Source organism: Podarcis vaucheri, assembly GCF_965113315.1.
Source record: "Podarcis vaucheri genome assembly, chromosome: 9".
NCBI lineage: Eukaryota > Metazoa > Chordata > Lepidosauria > Squamata > Lacertidae > Podarcis > Podarcis vaucheri.
The window spans coordinates 16,012,104-16,036,104 of record NC_138767.1 but is presented as its reverse complement, the minus strand read 5'-3'; the positions used below and the strand labels follow the sequence as shown (position 1 = coordinate 16,036,104).

At 44.4% G+C, this 24,001-nt stretch overlaps 1 protein-coding gene across 1 annotated transcript in view; it reads right to left on the bottom strand.

Annotated features, from left to right (window-relative positions):
- Positions 1-864: 864 nt before the first annotated feature.
- The window catches only part of LOC309541065 (tyrosine-protein phosphatase non-receptor type 13-like), a gene marked incomplete at its 5' end in the record, with an annotated part of 29,934 nt that continues 6,797 nt past the window's right edge, over positions 865-24,001 (bottom strand). The window contains 13 exons of the mRNA XM_082238474.1: positions 865-1,859; positions 3,805-3,867; positions 6,328-6,543; positions 8,584-8,921; positions 12,602-12,692; positions 13,289-13,437; positions 15,406-15,509; positions 16,682-16,737; positions 17,271-17,350; positions 19,005-19,139; positions 20,044-20,155; positions 21,155-21,216; positions 22,141-22,211. Of these exons, the coding sequence (XP_082094600.1) occupies positions 1,779-1,859; positions 3,805-3,867; positions 6,328-6,543; positions 8,584-8,921; positions 12,602-12,692; positions 13,289-13,437; positions 15,406-15,509; positions 16,682-16,737; positions 17,271-17,350; positions 19,005-19,139; positions 20,044-20,155; positions 21,155-21,216; positions 22,141-22,211 (1,558 nt within the window). The 3' untranslated portion in view covers positions 865-1,778. The remainder of the gene's footprint in view (positions 1,860-3,804; positions 3,868-6,327; positions 6,544-8,583; positions 8,922-12,601; positions 12,693-13,288; positions 13,438-15,405; positions 15,510-16,681; positions 16,738-17,270; positions 17,351-19,004; positions 19,140-20,043; positions 20,156-21,154; positions 21,217-22,140; positions 22,212-24,001) is intronic.

Below are 24,001 nucleotides of genomic sequence, written 5' to 3'. Positions count from 1 at the left end.
TCAATAAACATTTTCCAATCTTCTCTAAACGTATGTTCTTCTTGTTCTCTTATTCTATATGTTAAGTCTGCAAGCTGCGCATATTCTGTCAACTTAAGTTGCCACCCTTCTTGGTTGGAACTGCACATGTTTTCCATTTTTGGGCTAACAAAACTCTGGTTTTTTGGGAAAGTACTTTTAAACATTTTTTCAATTAATTATGGATCATTTCCCAATACCCTTTTGCCCTTTTACAAGTCCACCACAATTCCTAGTACCCTTAACAAACTACAGTTTCCAGGAGTCTTGGACCCAGGGTAGTTACGTGCTTTAAATGGATGGTGTGTACATATCCATAACAAGATCTGTGCTACTACATAGGCACACTAATGCATCTATCAAGCCCTGTCCTTTTGTTTAAGTGTCCAGGATGTCAATTTGATGCCTCATCAAAGAGTAACACACACACACACACACACACACACACACACACATATATATATAAAATGGTTGCCACAAGCCAGAGTGTGCAATGATTCCTTTCACAGTTATGATTAACAAAAAACATGCCATTTAAAAGGTCACTTCCAGCATTTTTCCTAGGCTGGATAGTTCTCTCTGTATGTTTCTCCAAGTCTTTCATGCTTGGTTTGCTTGCTCAGACATTTTGGCTTCAAATGCAGAAAAACTTGGGAAGGTTAACAGTCAGAGTTAGATTGCATATTTATCAGGTCAGCTTCTGTAGGGCAAAGCCATAAAAGGGAACAGAGTGTCATCTAGGCATGGGCGGCCTATAAGGTCTGATGCCACCCCACCCAAAACTTGAAGGATCTGAGGCTGAAGAGAAAAACAGGTTAAATTGACAGAAGACGTATGAAAATGAACTCTCTTTTAAAAGTGTTTTATTTACACTGTGGAGACGTCCCAGCAGTTATAAGCTTAGACATCTGATAATTGAACTTTTTTTTGTAAAAGTATATAAATATATACACAAGACTCTATATAAAGTAAACATTGTGTAATACAGTAAACGTTTGCTATTTTTCCTTATGCTAGTTAAGTTGTTCTGTAAAGCTTAAATACTGATTTCAAGTATTTTCTATAAAAAGCTCTACTGTATTAAAAATGCTGGGGGGAAAAGACTGCTCTGCTATAAACAAAACGCTTAAAAACAGACTAATAAAAAATTACCAGTAAGAAAGACCACCAGGATAAAATACTGTTTTCATTTCCCAACCGCCCATCCCTTGCATCAGAAATATACTATAAAATAGTTGGGAGGGAGAGAAAACGTAATACTTCTTTAAAAATAGGAAGAAGGGTTTTTTGTTCCTTTTAAAAAATGTGTCAATTGCTTATCATAGTTCGAAAAAGCTGCAAAAAAAATTGCAGCGTTATTAAATATATATGGCGCACAAAGACCCCCAACCTGTTGAAAAAAGAGGGGGTTATAGTGGTACTCGATAGAGATTGGAACTGGAATCCTATTGGCAGAGCTCACCTAGGGCACAGCTACACTACATTCACACACACACACACACACACACACACACACACACACACACACGTACTGGTTTCACACCAATTTAACTGCCATAGCTTCCCCCCAAAGAATTATTGGGATTTATAGTTTGATGAGGGCACTGAGTATCCCAGTCTCAAGTCTGTCACCAAACTACTGTTCCCCTAGGGAGACCTCACACAGACATTTAACTTGTTTTAACTCTGTAGTGTAGATATGCCCAAATTATTCAAGAACCTCATTTCCCCCCTTAAATGCATATTTGACTTGTAACAGCTTAGTTGCTTCTTGGCTTTTCTTCCGCTTGGAGCCGTTTTAGGACGTACAGGATAACTTGATAGCAGAAAACGTACTGGTCCTGCAAAAGGAGGGAACGGTGTGTAAACTCACGGGAACACCAATTCTGAACTGCAAAAAAGTGGCTGCAGTAGAGTCCACTTAAACACAGCTGCATCCTAATCTTTCACCCCACAGATTACACTGGTGTAGAGCTTTGCTCTCTTTCTTCAATTGGGCCTTTAACTAGTGTGCCATCCATTCTCACAACCTTCAGGTGGTTCGGAAGGGGGATGAAGTCACAAATCCAACCCCACCGTCCGCACCCCTTTCCTGTCGCCAACCATCCATGCTGCTCAAGGGGAACACTGCAAGACCAGTATTATTAATCTAGTGCAAAAAACCCCCCAGAAATCCAAATAGGAACCTGCTTTGTTCAGTCAGTGCCCTGCTAATGGGCCCAAACCAAGAGAATAGGAACCGTGAAGGCCTTATGCTGTTTTGTATGGAAGCCAATTGGGGGGGGGGACCTAGCTCAACTGTAGAACAAGTTCACCTCCTTGTGTCTTTAGGCAGGGCTAGTAAAGACCCGTTTGATACGATGGAGAGCTGTTGCCCATCAGACTAACCAATGCTCAGCTAGATGTACCAATATTGCGACTCATTATAACACAGCTGACTCTGCTTCTATGTTCCTCTGTCCATCTGGCCTAGTAACTGGGACTCTGAACGCCCACATTACCCACACGTACCTGCAGGGGCCCGCTTCCAATATTTGGTCTTCTGGGTTTGCTGGTTGCGGGAATTTTCTTTTTGGGGTGGAGATACTGCCTGCTCTTTGTTTGCTTGTTGTTTTTTGGGGAGGTGCCCTTGTAGGTGCTTTGCTGATTTTTCTATGGGGGGGAAGGGCTTGCCCATCAACAGTCCCTTCCCCACCCCATGAAATGGATATATATATATCTGTGGTGCCCACCCACAATATTTCCTTAGAACCCCCAAAAGGCTGGTGACTCCTGGTCTAAATGAATTAGCATTAGCTCTCCAAGGCTTCAGAAAGGTTGTTTTCACAGCCACCTGAAGTCATTTCCAGCCAATCTCTTTATGGTGTGTTCATTCTGATTTGTTTGCATGACTGTTACTGAGCATCCATCTGGATTTGTCTGCACGAAGGCTATACAACTTCCTGTCAATTGACTGTAATAATAATAATAATAATAATAATAATAATAATAATAATAATAATAATAATATATTTATGCCCCACCCATCTGGCTGAGTTTTCCCAGCCACTCTGGGTGGCTTCCAATCAAGTGTTAAAAACAACACAGCATTAAATATTAAAAACTTCCCTAAACAGGGCTGCCTTCAGATGTCTTTTAAAGATAAGATGGCTACTTATTTCCTTCACATCTGAAGGGAGGGCGTTCCATAGGGCGGGCGCCACTACCAAGAAGGCCCTCTGCCTGGTTCCCTGTAACTTCACTTCATCTCACATCATGCATTTTTTGTCACTTTCCTTACCTGGTTGTTTTTTTAAAAAAAGTGGTTTTGTTGCGCAAGAGTGCTTAGATTGCAACCCCCTCCCCCCAAAAAAAACACTGGCTGGTATGCAATTGAATCCCACTTGCAAAACAGAGGCAGTCTGGAGACAGGCTGAGCCAGCCAGTCCAAGACTCTCTATTCTAACAAGCTCTCCAGTTGCTTTGGTGGAAGCTGTTTCCAGAATCGCTACCCCAAATCCTTCAAGCAGCAATGCTAAGGACTAGAACTTGGGCCTTACGAATGCATCGTGATCCTTAATTCCCTCCACATTCTGGTCTCACGGATTAAATGGCTCAGATTACACACAGCAAAAGTGCAAATGCACTCGTAGGTGCCAAACCTGCCTGCAGAAATATGCAGTGTATCCAAGTTCCTTGTTTTGAAAGTTCCTCACCTTCCTGCTCTTTGATCTGCCGTTCAGAGGGATACGCGGGAGAAAAGCTCCCGAAGAAACCGGAAGCGAAACTGAGTTAGGACACACGTACCTCCGTTTGCACCATGCCGTGCCTCTGCAAGCGCATTGTGCGAACCACGTCAGAGATGTCAAACTGGCAAAGGAAAAAGAGGAGAAGCTGTTAGGCACCACTGGTCTGGAAAGGAACCTGATGAAGTGTTCTAGAAGAGTGCACCAGTGCAAGGGCTAAAACGAGGACTGCACACATGACATACAAATAAACCTCATTTACAGTACATGGCGTTCCCCAAAGGATCTTAGGAACGGGTGCTTATCCCTTACAGAGTTACTGTTCCCAGTACCCTTAACAAACTCTGTCTCCAAGGCAGTCTGTACATGTTCAGCAGCAGTCTTGGCTCTGAGGAGGAGATTTCCAGCAGGGCAGTGGCAGGTGGATGCTTAACCTCCACAGAAACCCCTTCTTTGTCATGACCCCAGACTCTAAACAGTGACCAAGGCACTGAATCAATGGCTACAGGGACCCTAATGAGAAGTTCCATGAGGTTTCTGACTCTGAGGAAGTCAGTGGTGATCAAGGGCTGCTTGGATTGGCAGGAAGCTGCTGAGTTAGAGCTCCAAATAATCAGTCTATAGAACCAGAGCCGTGACCCTCACCATCTCCTGAAGAACTAAGAGCATCCCACAATGCCTTGCCAGCAGAGTGGTCCAAGGAATACACGAGGCAGGAGGGCTATGGAGCAAACAGGAAGTGTCTGCCTTCAAACCAAAAGGCTGGCTCTTAAAGAGTCTGCAGTTCTCCAACACAGGAGAGGTGGGCTGAACACAAAGGCCTCAGTCCTTTATGGAGCAAGTTGCTCACTTGGAACTCTCTGTGGTGCTGTGGCAACTGGCCTGCTTTTATGTGCCCCAATGTGCTGCTCCTTGGGCCTGACTCTAGGGTTGTGTGCCCATCTCACTTAAGAGGCCGGGGGCCAGTGCTGTCCGGAGACACTTCCGGGTCATGTGGCCAGCGTGACAAAGCTGCATCTGGTGAGCCAGCGCAGCACACGGAAACGCCGTTTACCTTCCCGCTAGTAAGCAGTCCCGATTTATCTACTTGTACTTTGATGTGCTTTCGAACTGCTAGGTTGGCAGGTACTGGGACCGAGCAATGGGAGCGCACCCTGCCGCGGGGATTCGAACCGCCGACCTGATGATCGGCAAGTCCTAGGCGCTGAGGTTTTACCCACAGCGCCACCCGCATCCCAGGCCCAGAATAGGGCACTCTAAATAGCCGCGTTCCAATGCAATAATGCAGAAATGTGCCAGTAACCCTGGGGTGGGGCAGGTGATTGCAGGTGAACATCTGCAGGTGGGGGAATGATTAAGCATCCCTCTTCCCATTTGCTGCTTCTCCACTGTAAGCTGCCCCCTCGCCCTGCTCTTTGCAGATGTTTGGCAGAAGTCAGTAAAGGTAAAAGGGAAAGGCAAAGGACCCCTGGACAGTTAAGTCCGGTCAAAGGCGACTATGGGGTTGTGGCGCTCATCTCGCTTTCAGGCCAAGGGAACCGGCATTTGTCCGCAGATAGCATTCCGGGTCATGGGGCCAGCATGACTAAACCGCTTCTGGTGCAATGGAACACTGTGACAAAAACCAGAGCGCGCGGAAATGCTGTTTAGCTTCCCATTGCAGTGGTACCTGTTTATATACTTGCACTGGCGTGCTTTCGAACTGCTAGGTTGGCAGGAGCTGGGAAACAGCAAAGGGAGCTCACTCTGTTGCAGGGATTTGAACTGCTGACCTTCTGCTCGGCAAACCCATGAGGCTCAGAGGTTTAGACCACGGTGCCACCCGCATCCCTGACAGATGCCAGTAGGCCTGGGTGCACTGATGAACATCTAATTCTGACCCCAGAGAATACTTGCTCAAGTCAGATACATATTCTGCTAAGGATATGCAGCTAGTCTTGTCCAGGGGTGTGAGGCACCATATTATACAAATGCACGTGGTTATTTTCCACACATTTCTGAAGTGCAGAGAGACCTGAACAGTAAGCTAAAGGTAAAGTGTAAAGGGACCCCTGACCATTAGGTTCAGTTGTGGCCGACTTTGGGGTTGCGGTGCTCATCTCGCTTTATTGGCCGAGGGAGCCGGTGTACGGCATACAGCTTCCAGGTCATGTGGCCAGCATGACTAAGCTGCTTCTAGCGAACCAGAGCAGCGCAAAGAAACGCCGTTTACCTTCCCACCGGAGCGGTACCTATTTATCTTCTTGCACTTTGATGTGCTTTTGAACTGCTAGGATGGCAGGAGCAGGGACCAAGTAATAGGAGTTCCCCCTATCGCGGGGATTTGAACCGCCGACCTTCTGATCGGCAAGTCCTAGGCTCTGTGGTTTAACCCACAGCGAATGTAAATGGAACATTAAAAGCTCAGAAGAAAATGCCACCTAGGGTAGTTAACCTGTGAATTCTCTGAGTATATATTGAAACTGAAACTATACTTTCCATGGGGATGTTGTATCTTTCGTACCCATTGCATTAGAAGAACGGTGGATGCAAAATAAGCAAGCTAGCCAGATAACTGTAGGAAAGAGAATGGATAGTTACTCACCTCAAGATCCTGGCTGATCAGTCCCAACACCACGTCTATGCAAATAAGCGTCCCTGATCGTCCAATGCCTGCGCTGCAATGAGTGATGATCGGCCCTGATTTGTGGATGTGCCTCATGTAGGATATGAAGGTGAGCAAATCATCTGGCTGAGAAGGTGTGTCATGATCTGGCCAGGCAGTAAAGTTTAGGTGGAAAATACGCCGGAGTTCGCCAGTCTAGATTTTAAATTAAAGCAAAAAAAACCAGAAAGAGAAAGAATTGAGGCTTCTGTGAAGAGTAACAAGTCTCTAAGCAAATGCAAAAAACTGCCACTTTTTGAAAACCCAACAGGCAGCTATCTCGTGTAGAGTTTTCTCCCTCCTCTATTTGAGTATTGTTAATGTTCACTACTATTTATACAGCTAGGGTTTTTGTTTGTTTGTTTTTCCATGGACATTATGTTACATGAATATTAATGTATTAAATTCCCCTTCCCTCGTGGTATTATGTATGTTTTCTTTTCTTTTTTTTATTCTTTTTATTGAATTCCTTTTATACACACAACAAGAAAAAAAAATACATTCATACTAAAAAGAAAAGAAGAAAAAAAAAGAAAAAGTGAGAAAAAAAAATCAAATAAGGTAAAAAAGAGGGGAGACAAAAAACTACAACAAAGAACATAAAAACAACGACTTCCTTCCCTACTGATTTCGGGTATATACTTTCAATAGTTTCATTTTTACCGCTGGTATATTATTTTTAGTTTGCACATCGGAAGTTTTAAAACAGACCTGCTGTATTTGGTAAGTTTTTAAAATTACCTTCAAAATAAACCATAAATTTGTTCCAATCCTCTTTTAGCTTTGTATTTTTGTGATTTCTAATTCTTTGCGTCAATCTTGCCAATTCAATAAAGTCGTATAGTTTTAACTGCCAATCCCTCACCGTTGGAAGATTTGTGCTTTTCCAATTTTGAGCGATTAGCATCCTGGCCGCTGCTGTTGAATATTGGAATAGAGTTTTATCTTTTTCCTGAATTTCTTTCCCGACCATCCCTAGTAAAAAGGCCTCTGGGTTTTTGGGGAATGTGTATCTAAATATCTTTTTTAACTCATTATATATCTGGTCCCAAATTTTTTTGATTTCCTCACATGTCCACCACATATGTATAAAATTGCCTTCTTTTGTTTTACATTTCCAGCAAGCCTTGTCTGCAGTTTTGTACATTCTATTCAGTTTTTCTGGTGTTAAGTACCATCTGTAAATCATCTTTTCCAAATTTTCCCTAATTGCAGCGCTTGCCGTAAACTTTAATCCCTCACTCCACAATTTTGACCATTTTTCGTATTCTATATTATGCCCCAGATCTATCGCCCATTTGACCATAACTTCTTTGATCTCTTCATCTTTAGTTTCCCATTCCAGTAGTATATTGTACATCTTAGATAATATCTTCGATTTACTTTCAATTACTTCAATCTGAAATTTCGACTTCTTTTCATTCATTCCTGTTTTTTTATCTTCTGTCCATTTTGCATTAATTTGATGATACTGTATCCAACCCGTCAACTTCTCCTTTAATTCTTCATATGGTCTTAGTTTCCAGCTGTCTTGGGATCTTACTAGTAGATCTTCATATGTCAATTTTCGCTCTTCCATATTTGTTTTTTTAATTGATAAGATATCTGTTGGGGATAGCCACCAGGGTGTTCTCCATTCCAGCAGTTTCTTATTTTTTTCCCAGACTTCATACAAAGGACCTCTAATGATATGGCTCGAAAACCTTTTGTGTACTTTTTCTTTATTTGACCAGAGGTAGGCATGCCAACTGAATCTATTATCGGCCCCTTCCAGGTCTAATAAGTCAGTGTCCTCTAAGGTTATCCAGTCTTTAACCCAGCAAAGACAAGCCGCTTCGTAATATAATTTTAGATCCGGTACTGCCAATCCTCCTCTCTCCTTTCGGTCTGTTAGTAATTTGAATCTGATCCTTGGCCTTCTTCCCTGCCATATGAATCTTGAAAGGGTCTTCTGCTAGTCCTTAAATATTTTAGTCCCTCTGATAACCGGTATGTTTTGAAATAGGAACAGCATCTTAGGTATTATGTATGTTTTCTTTGCGGTGGATACCTTCAGGTGACACGCAACTAACATGTTCAATAGATAATACTAGGAAAAACCCGAAACAGCCAATCTGCACCTCGCGCACTCCCTGACTTCTCAGTTCCCCTCTCCCACAAAGCCATTCTGCAAAGTGTGACACCCTGTTCCCTTACCTGAATATCCTCTAGCTCCATAACTCGAATGACGAAGCCTTTAAGCTGCTGCAGCCTCACCAGAGCAAGACGGAGCTTATCGCTGATCATCGTGGTTTTTCCGAGGACGTCGGGCCAGTACCTTTGACATTTGACCTTTTCTCCTTCTACTTCCTGGGTCATCATGGCGACGAGAGTGCAGTTCTGCTCCCAAGCCATTTGCCAGAAGTCCGCCACTGTGGTGGGGAGGGGTCCTTGGCAAGCAATATAAACATATTCCTTACTCCCCACCAGCATCCGGATAAAACTGGCATTGATGTAGCCACCTTCGGCCCCCAGGGGTACCCTTGTGGTGTCGTCTGCAATTCCAAAAACAGAGGAACCAGGAATTTAAAAGGTGTTTTATCATTGCTGCTCTTACTGCTGCTGCTATGACATCTATTAGGGGATGCGGGTGGCGCTGTGGGTTAAACCACAGAGCCTAGGACTTGCCGATCAGAAGGTCGACAGTTCGAATCCCCGCAACGGGGTGAGCTCCCGTTGCTCGGTCCCTGCTCCTGCCAACCTAGCAGTTCAAAAGTACGTCAAAAGTGCAAGTAGATAAACAGGTACTGCTCAGGCGGGAAGGTCAATGGCATTTCCTTGCGCTGCTCTGGTTTGCCAGAAGCGGCTTAGTCATGCTGGCCACATGACCCGGAAACTGTACACCAGCTCCCTCGGCCAATAAAGCGAGATGAGCGCCGCAACTCCAGAGTCGGTCACGACTGGACCTAATTGTTTCCTGCTTGGACCTAATTGTTTCCTGCTTGGCAGGGGGTTGGACTCGATGGCCCTTGTGGTCTCTTCCAACTCTATGATTCTATTCTATTCTATGATTCTAATGGTCAGGGGTCCCTTTACCTTTATGGCATCTATTTGCATGAAGTTTTAGGAAGTTCAACAGAATAGGACTCTGTTCACAAGAGTCTACAATCTTTAATTTGACACGGGGGCAGGGGGGAACAACAGGGGAGGGAGGTGTAAACATGGGAAGAATAATTATTTCAGTTACATATACATAGGCTTAGTCACAGTACAGAGACTAGTGAGCAATGGCAAAGGTTCACAGCATAATCTCAAACACATGAAATCACATTATTTCATAGCTTCTTCAAAATGCCTTGGCACAGCTGTGGATGCAATGCTTAAAAATGTAGGAAAGCAGGTGTGCAAGTTCCTTCCTAGTGTAGTCCAAAAGGCATGTGCATCTTCTCAGCAGTGAGGGCTCGAACTCCAAATATGGAGAGAGGTCACTTAATAGCAATGTTGTCCCCCCTTGGGGGCAACTCCCATCTCTTGCGGGGATGCAATTAGTGCCAGCACCGTCCGTTAAGAGTTTGGGTGTAATCTTCGATACCTCCCTCTCTATGGAGGCGCAGATTACAGCTATAACAAAGGCGGCATTTTTCCATCTCCGCCAAGCTAAGCAGTTGGCCCCTTATCTCTCTCGCCCTGACCTAGCCACTGTGATCCATGCGACGGTCACCTCCAGACTGGATTATTGTAACTCGCTCTACGTGGGGCTGCCCTTGAGACTGACCCAGAAACTCCAGCGGGTGCAGAATGCCGCGGCGAGACTCCTTATGGGGTCTTCGCTGCGAGATCACATTCATCCGGTGCTGTACCAGCTGCACTGGCTCCCGGTGGAGTACAGGATCAGGTTTAAGGTGCTGGTTTTAACCTTTAAAGCCCTATACGGCCTAGGACCCTCGTACCTACGGGACCGCCTCTCCTGGTATGCCCCACAGAGAAACCTACGGTCTGCAAATAATAACATCCTCAAGGTCCCAGGCCTCAGAGAGGTTAGGCTGGCCTCAACTAGAGCCAGGGCCTTCTCGGCTGCGGCTCCAACCTGGTGGAATGCTCTGTCACAAGAGACTAGGGCCCTGCGGGAACTGACATCTTTCCGCAGGGCCTGCAAGACAGAGTTGTTCCGCCAGGCCTTTGGTCAGGGCGCAGCCTGACTCCCTCCTCTGGCAACCTGCACAGAATTTTGCTTAATCGGTTGCCATCAATCTGATTTTAACTAATTTTTATAATGAAATATTTTTAGAATGTATGATTATTTGATTGTTTATTTGATTGTTGTTAGCCGCCCTGAGCCCGGCTCAGCTGGGGAGGGCGGGATATAAATAAAATTTATTATTATTATTATTATTATTATTATGCATGAAAACTGCACACTCAAGTCAGATTCACACACCTGCTTTCTCCTCTTCTCTGTCAGTTCAGAAGCTGCCTCCTAGATGCGAGTCAGAATAAAGTGCATTGGGGAAATGGTGAAGAACGATGTAAGAAATGGCTTGCAAGCTCAAGCCAAAGGTCAGCTCTACTGAATCCTGCACTCTTGTCTCCAACAATAGCTAACTGGACAGCCCTTGGAAGCTCTCAAATGGGGCTTGATAGAGAGTACCAGCCCCTGTTGGCTTGGCCCCAGCCAAATACACCACATGCAGAAAAACCAACATTTTTCAAGTACACCTCTGCAGTTCCTTATTAGTAACTTGAGGCTATAGTCCTTCAGGAAGTACCTTAAGAAGCTTCCTAGGAGGTGGCTTCAGATCTTGGATCTCTTGAATTTGAAGCTCGTTATTTTGATGAGGATTTTCATACATTTCGTGCATAAGAGGCCAATGATCCTAACACCACTTCATACAAGCAGGAATCACATCCCAGAAAATAAACGTCTCAATATACTGTAACCTATAACACCGTACTGCTTTCTATTGGGAAATTTGATGGAGCTCTGCATTTCTGGAACTTGCCTCTCCCACTAAGTATTTCTTGGGAAATTAATATAGAGGGTGAGCAACAGAACAGTGGGAAAGTGTGTAAACTCTGCCCAAGCAGAACGGACACTGGGTAAAGGTTAGTGGATGCAGCGTGATAACCAGGACAGGATACTAAATTATTTGCTGTACTGCCCGTGCATGTGTCACAGTGACCTAGCCTTATGTTTTCTTTGGGAGTCCTTTTCTTAAAGGGGGCATTGGCTCAAGTGAGATCTTTTAAATATATCTGAATATAGTGGCACATATTAACTGCTCTCAGGAAATAGGCTGCATGGGATTCAGTCTCAAGTGAGTTTACTCGGCACTTACGGTGTCAAACAGAACGCCGTTACCACCCAAACACCTAATACTAGGCACGCAGGGCTTGCATTCCAGGGGCAAACTGGATATAATGAGGGCAGCAATATTTCTCGTTCACATAGCTGCCTTGGTACGTCCCGCAGAATTGTTGTCTTGGTGCTTAAACACAGCTTTCCAATTTGGCACTTCTCCAGCCTTAGAGAAGCTTTCTTAATTCAAAATACCACCCCCCAACACCCCAGCCGATATCAAACTACGGCTCTTGAAAGTGACCAAGCAGATTGCGACCCACTGAGCCACCGTCCTCTATGGATGAGAAAAAGTGGGGGGGGGGGGGAGAAAGGGTACCAAACCCCAAGCAGGAAGTGAAACGAGATATTTATGCAGGGCTGGTATACAGTGGCACCTCGGGTTACATGCGCTTCAGGTTACAGACTCCGCTAACCCAGAAATAGTACCTCGGGTTAAGAACTTTGCTTCAGGGTGAGAACAGAAATTGTGCTCCGGTGGCACAGCGACAGCAGGAGGCCCCATTAGCTAAAGTGGTGCTTCAGATTAAGAACAGTTTCAGGTTAAGAACGGACCTCCGGAACGAATAAAGTACTTAACCTGAGGTACCACTGTACCGTGTTTTAGCTGGCTGGGTAACCATTTTGGCATGCCTGCCACTGATCCGAGGCCCACATGCCGCAAAGGAGCCACCCTCCTCACTCACTTTATCCCTTCATCCTCAGTTCACCAAATCCCACCTTGGGGAACCCTCCATCGCACCTCTATTGACACAATCAATACAGATTATCTCCTAGCATAGAGAATTCACACGCAGTTACCAAGCTGAGGGAAACCCTTCAGGAAAGGATAAAGAGACAAATTAAACTACAAATGGACTTTCGGAAATCAGGACTTACAAGGCAGTATGTTCTTATATCTATTCTTCTTCCTGTTTTCCTTTGTTTGGCCCACCAAACACTGATCCAAAGGCTTTAGGTCTTGAAGATTCTGTAATGAGACGTGTAGTTGACTAACATCATTTAACAATACATGTACATGAATTTTTATTTTTTTAAAAAACTACCAGACTGAACCAGGGTTAAAGTATGTGTAAGCAGATTAGTTTTTATGGTGTACGTGGAAGAAAACATGTAAGAATGTAGGGGAATAAAACAAAAACAAACCACCTGAGTTTTCGGAGGGGAAATGTCCACTAAAAATCAGAGGTGAGTGAGCAGACCTGTTTGCATTCCCATGTTATCTCCTCTCATATTCCGAGAAGAGACATGACAGCTGTCCCTCAGGGGCTGTCACATGGAAGATGGAGAAAGCCTGAACCAATGGCTTCAGGTTACAAGAAAGGCGATTCCTCCTAAACCTCAGGAAGAACTTTCTGATGCTAAGAGCTGTTTGACAGTGGGAAAGTCTCCCCAGGGAGGTTGTGGGTTCTCCTGAACAGGAGGTTTCTAAGCAGATTGGGTGGCCATCTGTCATGGATGCTTTAGTTGAGATTCTTGCCTTGCAGCGGGATGGACTTGCGAACCCTTTGGGGTCCCTTCCAACTCTTAGGATTGTGCCCACAGAGCAAGAGAGTGTACACTCACCTCAATCTCTTTTGAAGGGATGCCTTGTTCCAATAGGCCTCGCAGCATCCGGATAGTTGACTTCAATTTGGACCCTGTATATCTGCCCGAAGGAAGGACTTGGACGATCGGAAGTGCGGCAAGCTCTTCGTCGGTGACTAAAGGGCAATCTGGCACGGGAAGGAGATGGGATTTATGAGCGCCTATAAAAATCCACCTAAATCCAGTCTTATGCTGCCACCCCATGAAATATGGCAGCAGTTGCCTGCCTGGCAGCACGTGCCACTTTCAAGTTGTCAGCGGCTGATGAAAACATATCATGATTATTGCTTTTGTAAAGGCTCCCCGTAAATAACTTGGGTGGTAAACAACCCCCCGTTTCTCATTATCCCTCCATGCTTGGTGCTTCAAAGGTTGCTACCGACAGCGCTTTTCTCAGATTTTTGTGAACGTCGGCTCAAATTTAACAGAAAATAATAAATAACCATCTGCATTGTTAGCGTTCCTTGCACAATGAGTACACTGCAGACCCTTTATGCCAGGCAAATTCGCTGCGTTTTGCAGACAAGGTAGATTGGTTTGTAAGCCGTAGTCTTACAGCTCAAACATTGGTGCCGAGCGGTTGCGGGGCAGTTCTTGAAGAGACAAGCACATCGTGTTTTAAAATCACATGTTTTACCCCAAAGGTTCCCAAGAACCGTGTTTGCGAAGAGTGCTGTGGGAGCTGAGCTCCAGTTTCCAGGATTCTTTGGGGGTAGCTATGTATTTTATTTTAATTAATTAATTAATTAATTAATTAAATTTCTATACTGCCCCTTCATCCGAAGGTCACAGCGCGGTTCGCAATATAAAAAACACAAAAAATACATACCATGATAACAAACAAAAACAATAACCCCTCCCAGTTTAAAAGGCTATAGATTGTTTAATTAGTCAAAGGCCTGGGAGATTAGCGGTTAGATTACTGCAACATATTATATGTGGGGCTGCCTTGAAAGACAGTTTGGAAACTTCAGCAGGTGCAGAGATTCAGCAGCCAGAGTTGCTCTCCGGAGTAAGATGTCTTGAGTATGTAGCACAATCCTGGCCTACTGCACTGGCTGCCAAACAGTTTCTGGGCCCAATTCAAAGTGCTAGTTTTGACCTATAAAGCCTTAAACAGCTCAGGACCGCCTCTCACCATATGAACCATCCCAGACCCAGTGGTCATCATGTGAGGCCTTTCTTTGTGTTCCTCCTCCACAAGAGGTCTGGAGGGTGTCAACACGAGAACGGACCTTTTCTGTAAGGTAAAAGTAAAGGGACCCCTGACCGTTAGGTTCATTCGCGGATGACGCTGGGGTTGCGGCACTCATCTCGCTTTACTGGCGAACCAGAGCTGTGCATGGAAACGCCATTTATCTTCCCGCTGGAGCGGTACCTATTTATCTACTTGCACTGTGTGCTTTTGAACTGCTAGGTTGGCAGGAGCAGGGACCAAGCAACGGGAGCTCACCCCGTCGCAGGGATTCGAACCGCCAACCTTCTGATCGGCAAGTCCTAGGCTCTGTGGTTTAGACCACAGCACCATGCGCGTCCCCTGCCTTTTCTGTGGTGGCTCCCTATTTGTGGAATGCTCTCCCTAAGGAAGCCTGCCTGTTGCCAAGCGAAAATGTTTTTCTATAACTAGGCCTTCTGCTGATTGAACATTCCATGGCCTTTTAAATGTGTTTGTGGGAAGGGGGGCAAGTTATTGGTTTGTTGTTGCTTTATTATGTACTTTATGTTCTCATTTTGTATTTTTACGTTGCGAACCATCCTGTGATCTTCAGAGGAATTGTGGTATACAAATTTAATTAATCATCATAACAACAACAACCCACTTTTTAAAGAAAGCCAGGTCTTTGTGATTAGGGAAGTGATAGGGTAAGTGTGGGGTGACTGAATGATTGACAGAAAGACTTAAACACCCAGCAAGGACATCGCTGTTCTATAACCGCCCCGTATAAGAGTCAGAATAATTGTTTAATAAAGATGGGACAAAATCTAACCTCTGTATAAACTACGTGGAAGCAAATCAGAATGAATACTGAATAAACAGGTAATCTGAAGAAGACCAAAAACATTGCGAATTGGCCCCTCTCTCTTTGATTGCTTACCTTTAACAGACTGCTGCTGGTTTATTGATTCAATCGGTAACTCGTCACTTCCCCAGGTAATCTCGTCGTCGTCTCCCTGACCCGCCAGAGGTCGTTGGGGTAATCTTAAAAATACAAACGTTTCCTTAAAAAGACCCAAAACTGTGTCCGCATTCCCCCACCACAAAGGACAAAAAATTATCTTGAGAAACAAAACGTTCCAAGCAATGGAAGCTCAAATGAAAGTAGGAATTACCAACTTAATTAGATTATTTATGCCAATTCTTAGTATGATTCATGTGAGGAAGGTAGTTTCCATTTGCGTTTTTATGGCCATCTTATTCGACATTCTACGAGGGCACAGAAAACGAAGCATAATCTGCAGACGGCAAAGGAAGCCTGACCTTCACGGCATGCCACATGAAATATGGAATGGAACATGGAAACATGTGCCCATTATATCCGGCCCCACCAGCATGATACACTGGGTGGCTTCCCACAAAGAATTCTAGGAACTGCAGCTTGTTAAGGCTTCTTCTGAGAGTTGTTAGAAGACCTGTCTACCCCCACACAGTGCTAAAATTTCCAGAGTTTCCTGGGGAGAGGAACTCATCATTAAGCCACTCTGAGAACTGTAGCTCTGTGAGAGGAATAGGGTTCTCCTAACACCTTTCAGAAAAAGGGATGTGGGTGGCGCTGTGGGTTAAACCACAGAGCCTAGGACTTGCTGATCAGAAGGTCGGCGGTTCGAATCCCCGCGACAGGGTGAGCTCCCGTTGCTTGGTCCCTGCTCCTGCCAACCTAGCAATTCGAAAGCACGTCAAAGTGCAAGTAGATAAATAGGTACTGCTCCGGCGGGAAGGTAAACGGCGTTTCCGTGCGCTGCTCTGGTTCGCCAGAAGCGGCTTAGTCATGCTGGCCACATGACCTGGAAGCTGTACGCCGGCTCCCTCAGCCAATAAAGCGAGATGAGCACCGCAACCCCAGAGTTGGCCACAAATGGACCTAAGGGTCAGGGGTCCCTTTACCTTTACCTAACACCTTTCAGAAACCTTAACTAACTACAGTTCCCATGAGCCTTTGGGGGATGCCATGCGTGTTTATAAAGTGGTATGATGCTGCTTTAAATGCACAATGCAGATGGAGCCCAAGCTGTTGGGCTCCATGCAACAGCAAGAAACACCAATTATCACACGGTATTTTTATTTCAATTTTTTGAGCTGTCAAAACCAGTAAATATGAGCCAAATTAAGGAGGACTGGCCTTGTGTATATCTCCATTTTTTAAAAAAACTCACCTTTCAGAAATCCTTTTGTTATTACAATACTCTTCACAGCCATTTATTTGGGGTGGCTAAGGAGAAAAACAGAACAAGACCATTTGTAAAACAAATTATAATTACATAGCGGGGAACTAGCAAGGTAGAAAACTTTTATGTAAAAAATTCTGCGCCTTATTCTATTCCGTTCTTTTCTTTTCGATGGGAGAATATAGAATAGTGTCACCTCTTTCTTTTTGCTGCCTACAGCCACCATTTTGTGCTGACAACCACAACATCCGCCAAAGACGCTGATAGTTTCTATAATACTTAAAAACACTATGTGAATTGCCAGGCAGTCAATATTTTGGATGGCTTTCAATCACACATCAGCAGATTAGGTTGCACAATTTTAATCATTTATATTTTCTTTTTAAAGCTGCCCTTTACCGTAAGGTCCCGGGGGGAGGTAAAATATACAATTATGAAAACAAATAAAACAATTACAGACAAAGCAAAAGTAAAAAAGTGAAAACTATCAAAAATAGCTGCATATATACAACAATTCCACATATAAAACCAGTGCAATTTTTAAATAAAAAAAATCCTGCTACCATATTTATTTTACCTCTGGGAAATCGTCAGGCAACGATGACCCATCACAGTCTGTGTCTTCTGATTTCTCTTCTGCAAGTTTCCCATTTGCCTCTACAGGGAGAGAAACATGGCGTCAAAAAATAAGAAAAAACCCACACAAATGATCAGGACTGATAGGCTTTAATCACTCACTAAATGCAAGCGTGTGCCACTATTTAACAAAACCTCATGAAGGCTAGGGCTGTGGGGAAGGGGAGGGGGCTGCTGGAGATTTCCCCCGTTGAACATCTGCCTGCCACACAACTAATACAAGACACAGGAGACCTGCCAGAAAAAAAGAAGAATTCCTTACTACATCCATGGGGCTAACTTGGAAAAGGTCCAGCTGCTGCTCCTTAAATGCTTAGCTATCCGAATAGTATTGCCAAGCACAATAATTAAGGGTAGGGAACAACTATCAGCAGCTGAAACACAGACACTAAAGGAACCACTTATTTCTTCAGCAAATCGTTTGAAGGGAAATAATCTATCAACTTTGGTGAAGGGATCTATTTCTGACTTTCTTATTTCTGAGCCTTTTATACTTTCATTATGCTTCGTTAGTTTTTCTGTTTGTTTGCTGTCACCAGATGTTGGCCTGAGCGCGTGCGCGCACACACACACACACACACACACAAGCACTCAGACACCTATGTGACGTTAACATATGAGAGTGCTGGAGGTGAAATAGTTAAACAGGTTACCCAATCAGAGGGACTATAAAACCAGCTCTTGGAGGGGCAAAGGGAGGAGTTCGTTGGGAGTTGGGTGGTTGGTTGGAGTGGGAGTGAATTGGGAGAGTCTGTGGGTAGGTGGAGTTAGTGTAGCGAAATAAGCTGAGTCAGGAACAGTTAGGAGCTAGGAAGACAAGTAAATATCTGAGAGGTGGTTTAGTGAGTGAGAGCAGGTAGTGGAAGTTATAGGTCTGGATAGGCACCCCATGATTGTAATTGACTGATTCCATTTATGAAACCACACGCTTGTTAAACTGCAATAAATAAACAGAAGTTTATATTCCAGTTTAACCCTGACTGGACTCAGTATTGTCCCAGGTAGGGCCTGGGTGGTGGCAGCGAGAAATAAAGTGGTGGCACAGGGATCAATAGACAGTGAAATGTCCAGGGACCCTGTGTGATCGCCACAACTTCTTCCTCCTAGCCTGCTCCCTCAGACCATTCATCATCGTCCCACCACCAATCCCCTGGCTCCGAGCCTTCTTCCCCTGGGGGTTTCCTTGGGGGTTCCCCAGCTGGTGCCTCCCACCAGTCCTCTGCATCTGGCCAGTCCATGACTCATCATCACAACTGAGGCACCACCACCAAAAAGCCCCTTCTCTCAAGGAAAAAAAATGTTGCTCACACAAACTCACACAAACATTTCAAATACACAACACACCGGTGTTTATTTTCCAAGATACCCTGAAATGGAAGTCTCCAGCTTTGAGCCTGAAACTACATCAGACAGAACTCTGCAACTGTTAAAGATCAACGATTTTGCCAACGGTTAAGCAATGCTTATCAGCAACGTCTGGCTGAGAAAGCTTCCCTGGAAGTTAATGAGCATGCAGACTGAATTAGCACTAACAAGGCATTTGCATCACAGATAGCGACGACCTAGTAAGAAATGAGTTGCAGGCCTAATAAAATTCAATCTTGTGAAGTACATCAACTCTGGAACCGTCTCTTATTAGTGGGATTTTTTTCACTGATGGCTCACTTGACTGTACCTGGCAGGTGGTTCCCAGATGCGGCGTTACTACGGTTTAGCAGGTTCTGGGCTTCTTCATCTACAACATCTAAAAGGTACTGAATGACTTCGTTGTGATCGTCCACATCGTAAGAATCATCGTCTTGCACCTCTGCTTTAAATAAAACAATGTCACATAGCTGTTGCTGCCAGGGAGAAGAAAATGAGGAACATGTGGAATTGCAAAGCCCTGCTCCCCTTGCTGAAAGGCAATAAAATTTTTAGATAATCTCTTCTTTGTTTCTTAGCGCTAGGTAATCCTTGAAAAAGAAGCAAGCAGACTAAATCTCCCTTCCCCTTCCTTGGAAAAGAAGGAAATCATTATAGGACTGTGTGATCTACGCAGGTTTACTTAGCTACCATTGCTTGCGTTCATCTAATTTACCCTTGTCTCTGTTTCTCCATGTTTCTCATACCCTTCCTCTGGTGTAATCTGGAAATCTACCGTATTTTTCACTCTATAAGACGCACCAGACCACAAGACGCACCTAGTTTTTGGAGGATGAAAACAAGAAAAAAAATATTCTGAATCTCAGAAGCCAGAACAAGAAGAGGGATCGCTGCGCAGTGAAAACAGCGATCCCTCTTGCTGTTCTGGCTTCTGGGATAGCTGCGCAGCCCGCATTCGCTCCATAAGACACACACACATTTCCCCTTACCTTTTAGGAGGGAAAAAGAGAGTCTTATAGAGCAAAAAATATGGTATATCGAAAGCTCCTTGAGGAAGAGGCCTGTTCACAGCAAAACACCACAGCACTTTGGGTGGTAAACCCATTGAAAATCATGGACCTAACTTAGCCATACTGATTAAGTTCAACGGGTCAATGCTAAGTAAGACTTGAATAGCATCCAAATAAATGTACAGTTCTAACAACATTATTGTTCAAAAACAATATACTGAAGCCGGACAATACAACCTAGAATACTTAGGCACAGCACCCTCATTCATTTTACTGTTTCAGTGCACTCCTAAAAGCTTTTGTAAGAGATACAAAATCGTTCCACTCTGTCATCCTTACCTGAGTTGTTACTGTAGCTGGAAAAATCAGAGGCCTGACTACTAACGTCTTTAGATACGGTGACATTCCCTGGCCCTTTTGGATAGTGGTAGTTGTTCATTTCACCATTAACCTAACAAAACCAAGAATCATAAATCAGTTTTCTCTTTAAGCACTGCTGGCAATATGGGTTTAGGTGTTTTGGCCCCACGATTCAGGGAAGTATGCAGCTCGCTGCTGGAGCACAAGCGTAGCTCACAGAAGGCCCAAAATTCAACCCCTGTCATCGTCTAACTAGGTATGACATGGTTCAGACAGCGCCAAACCATGGTTTGGCATTACATGAAGCAACCTTTCTCCAATCACATGTGCCATTTCCCACCCTGACTTGCTGACTGACCAATTTAAAATGGTTTGCTATTAACATCTGAACTAGGCAAACTGTGATTCGTACAAACCATAGCCTATATCCACAAACCAGAATTGGGAACCATGGTTTGATAGTGGTTTCCAGTTCTGGTTTGCAGACAAAACCTGCCTAGTTCAGGTCTAAGAGTCGACTATGGTTTCTCTGTGAATTCAAAAGCAGGGACAGTTCAAGGAAATGAGGGAAGCTGCACTTTTAGGTAACGCTAAACAATGGATTGACTCTGCTTACAGAAAGACAGAGGAAGGAGGCTAGTCTGATATCATCAAACATGCAAATTTTAAATAAACTTTTCCAGACACTTCAAAACTTGACTAATCTAATATTTTTTAAAATTCCAGTAAATGACATTATCTGATTCATGTCTACTTCTGCTTAAATACTGGGTATTTAATATTTGTTAATAAATGAACAGTTAAAAATGCTGGGTGGGAAGGTTTTCTCCCACTGGCAGAAGGAATTTCCTCTGTCAGAAACAGATTTCATCTGCCAGAAGAATCCCCTTTCTTCAAAAGGAAGGAAATCTGCTGGATCCAGCTCCAGCTGTTGACAAGCTGAAGACCATGTGAAGAGCCAAGATCACCACTGATGTAAATTTGCCCTGCGCAATGCTTTCCCCCTTTAAAACACAAACATTTCATTGTGCGGCACAATTCCTCCTGCTGCAGCAACAAGGGGAGAGAGTAACTGTTCTCAGTTACTTACTTTCGGTGCATATGCCTCAGGCCCTATTTCTGCTTTGCCATAGGGGTCTCCAAGTAAATGACCTACGAGAAGAGTGTAGAAATTGCATGATTTGTTATTTTCCAACAAACTAATAGGTTTCAAATTATAACTTGAAATTTAGCCATCTTGCGATTAAAAGTTACAGTGGTGCCTCGCAAGACGAAATTAATTCGTTCCGCGAGTTTTGTTGTCTTGCGATTTTTTTCGTCTTGCGAAGCACAGTGTCAGAAAAGTTTTGGGAAAGCTTCAAAAATCACCAAAGTCTTCAAAAACCTCAAAAAAGGCTACCACACCGCGTGCTATGAGTTGCTCCTCGAAGTCAAGCTGCAACTGTATTAATGGTTTTAAGAAAAAGGAAACAAACTTGCAAGACGTTTCCGTCTTGTGAAGCAAGCCCATAGGGGAAATCGTCTTGCGAAGCAACTCAAAAAACCAAAAACCCTTTCGTCTAGCGAGTTTTCCGTCTTGCGAGGCATTCGTCTTGCGAGGTACCACTGTATTTATCTTTCTTAAATGTACTTTTGAGGATATTGCTGCTGCTGCTATATTATTATTATTATTATTATTTCAATTTAAATACCACCGTTTATCAGAAGATCCCAGTGGTCAGTGTACATCATTAAAAACGCATTACAGAGCATCAATGATAAAAACATAATAAAAATAGAAAGCAAACTGATGGACAGCCTAATAATAAAATAGTCATCATAATAACACTCTTCTCCCCCACATTTTCACAAGTCATAGACTATTTAATAGCCATAGGCTTGGGTAAAGAGGAATGTTTTTGCCTGGTGCCTAAAGACATGTAATGATGGCGCCAGGTGAGCCTCTCTGAGCAGAGCATTCCACAATCAAGGGAGCCACCACAGAAAAGGCCCATTTTCTTGTTGCCACTTTTGAGAAACTATGCACAGCACAATATGAAATCAACTTGTAAAACTGGTATACATTTATGCCCTTACCATTATGCTTTATTGACCTTGGACTTGAGCTATTGGGGCCTTTGGACCTTGGAAACACTGGATGGCCATCCCTGCGAAAATAAGAAACTCTTAAGCACAGTTTGTACAAACATTTCAAAATATACCTGATATCTGTCTGTAGTCTTTGAAGGTGACCCGGAAACTACAACTAATCCAGAATGCAGCAGCTAGACTGGTGACTGGGAGCGGCCGCCAAGACCACATAACACCGGTCTTGAAAGACCTACATTGGCTCCCAGTACGTTTCCGAGCACAATTCAAAGTGTTGGTGCTGACCTTTAAAGCCCTAAACGGCCTCGGTCCAGCATACATGAAGGAGCTTCTCCATCTCCATCATTCTGCCTGGGCACTGAGGTCCAGCACCGAGGGCTTTCTGGCAGTTCCCTCACTGCGAGAAGCCAAGTTACAGGGAACCAGGCAGAGGGCCTTCTCGGTAGTGGCGCCCTCCCCGTGGAACGCCCTCCCACCAGATGTCAAAGAGAACAACAACTACCAGAGTTTTAGAAGACATCTGAAGGCAGCCCTATTTAGGGAAGCTTTTAATGTTTGATGTATTACAGTATTTTTATATTTTTTTGGAAGCCGCCCAGAGTGGCTGGGGAGGCCCAGCCAGATGGGCGGGGTATAAATAATAAATTATTATTATTATTATTATTATTATTATTAGTCAAGACGTGCAATTCTTCACCACATTATTAACTGGAAAGAGATCTCATGTGATCTCTGTGCTGGATTGACCAAAACTTTCAATATACATGCTTTAATTTGATGGTTCGCTTCTAGTTGCCTCCTTGCCTATGTTCTGGTACATATGCAAATATGAAACTTGGTTATTCTTATTTTCGTTACCCTTTTCTCTTAGCACTTCAAAAAAGGGGCATTGTGTTATGGGGCCTCTGAAACCTGACACAGTATAAGGCCCCAGCCTGTCTTAATCTGAGCCCAAAATATTTGTACCGCAGATTCCTGCGTATAAGATGACTTTTTAACCCCGGAAAATCCTCCAAAAAGTTGGGGGTCGTCTTATACGCCGGGTATGGGTCCGCTAGGCAGCAGCAGTGGGCGGCGGGCTCCGCACTGCACCGGGAGGAAGCTGCCCAGCGAAGCCGGCATAGCATCGCTGGGCAGCTTAGCCTGGCATGTTCCTCCTGGCGTGGAGCCCGCCGCCCACTGCTGCTGCTGCGTATAAGAGTGGGCGTATAAGTCGACCCCCCAAATTGGCAGTCTTATACGCCCAGTTGCCTAATATGCCGGAATCTACGGTACATTACTGAAATTAAGCCAACCGGGCTCTTGTCAGGTGCCTGGAAGGAAGACTGCATGTAGGCCACCTTGAGCTGCATCATGGAAGAAAGGCAGGAATAAAGAAAATAAATAGTACAGCATCTAGCCATTCCTAAGAAGTACTGTCAGGGAACTGACATCAGAGCAACAGGAGAAGGAGAGGCTCTCTGATTCTGCAGGGGAAGGTACCAGCACTAGGGGGAGACGCAGCTTGATAGAGGGGGAAGGAAATCAGCGTAACACCAAGGATCCAGGAGAGCAAATGGGAGAAGAGGTGGAAGGGCTCCGGGATTCTTCCTTGGAAGTCAGTGAGGAGAGCACTGGTCCTCCACTGCCCACGCCCTCCCTGTGCAGGAGACTCCCGCGCAATGAGAGGCGGGGACGATTGGGTGTCAAACAGCTTTTATGCTGGCAAAGGTTTAAGAAACGCCCACAGAAAGATTCTGCTAGCGACTGAGGCAGCCACACTGAGATGGGCTGTGCAGTGAAGACGGTTTAACCCAGGCAGCCAAGCTCCCAAAAGGGGACAGTTTACACACGAGTAACTCCCAACCAC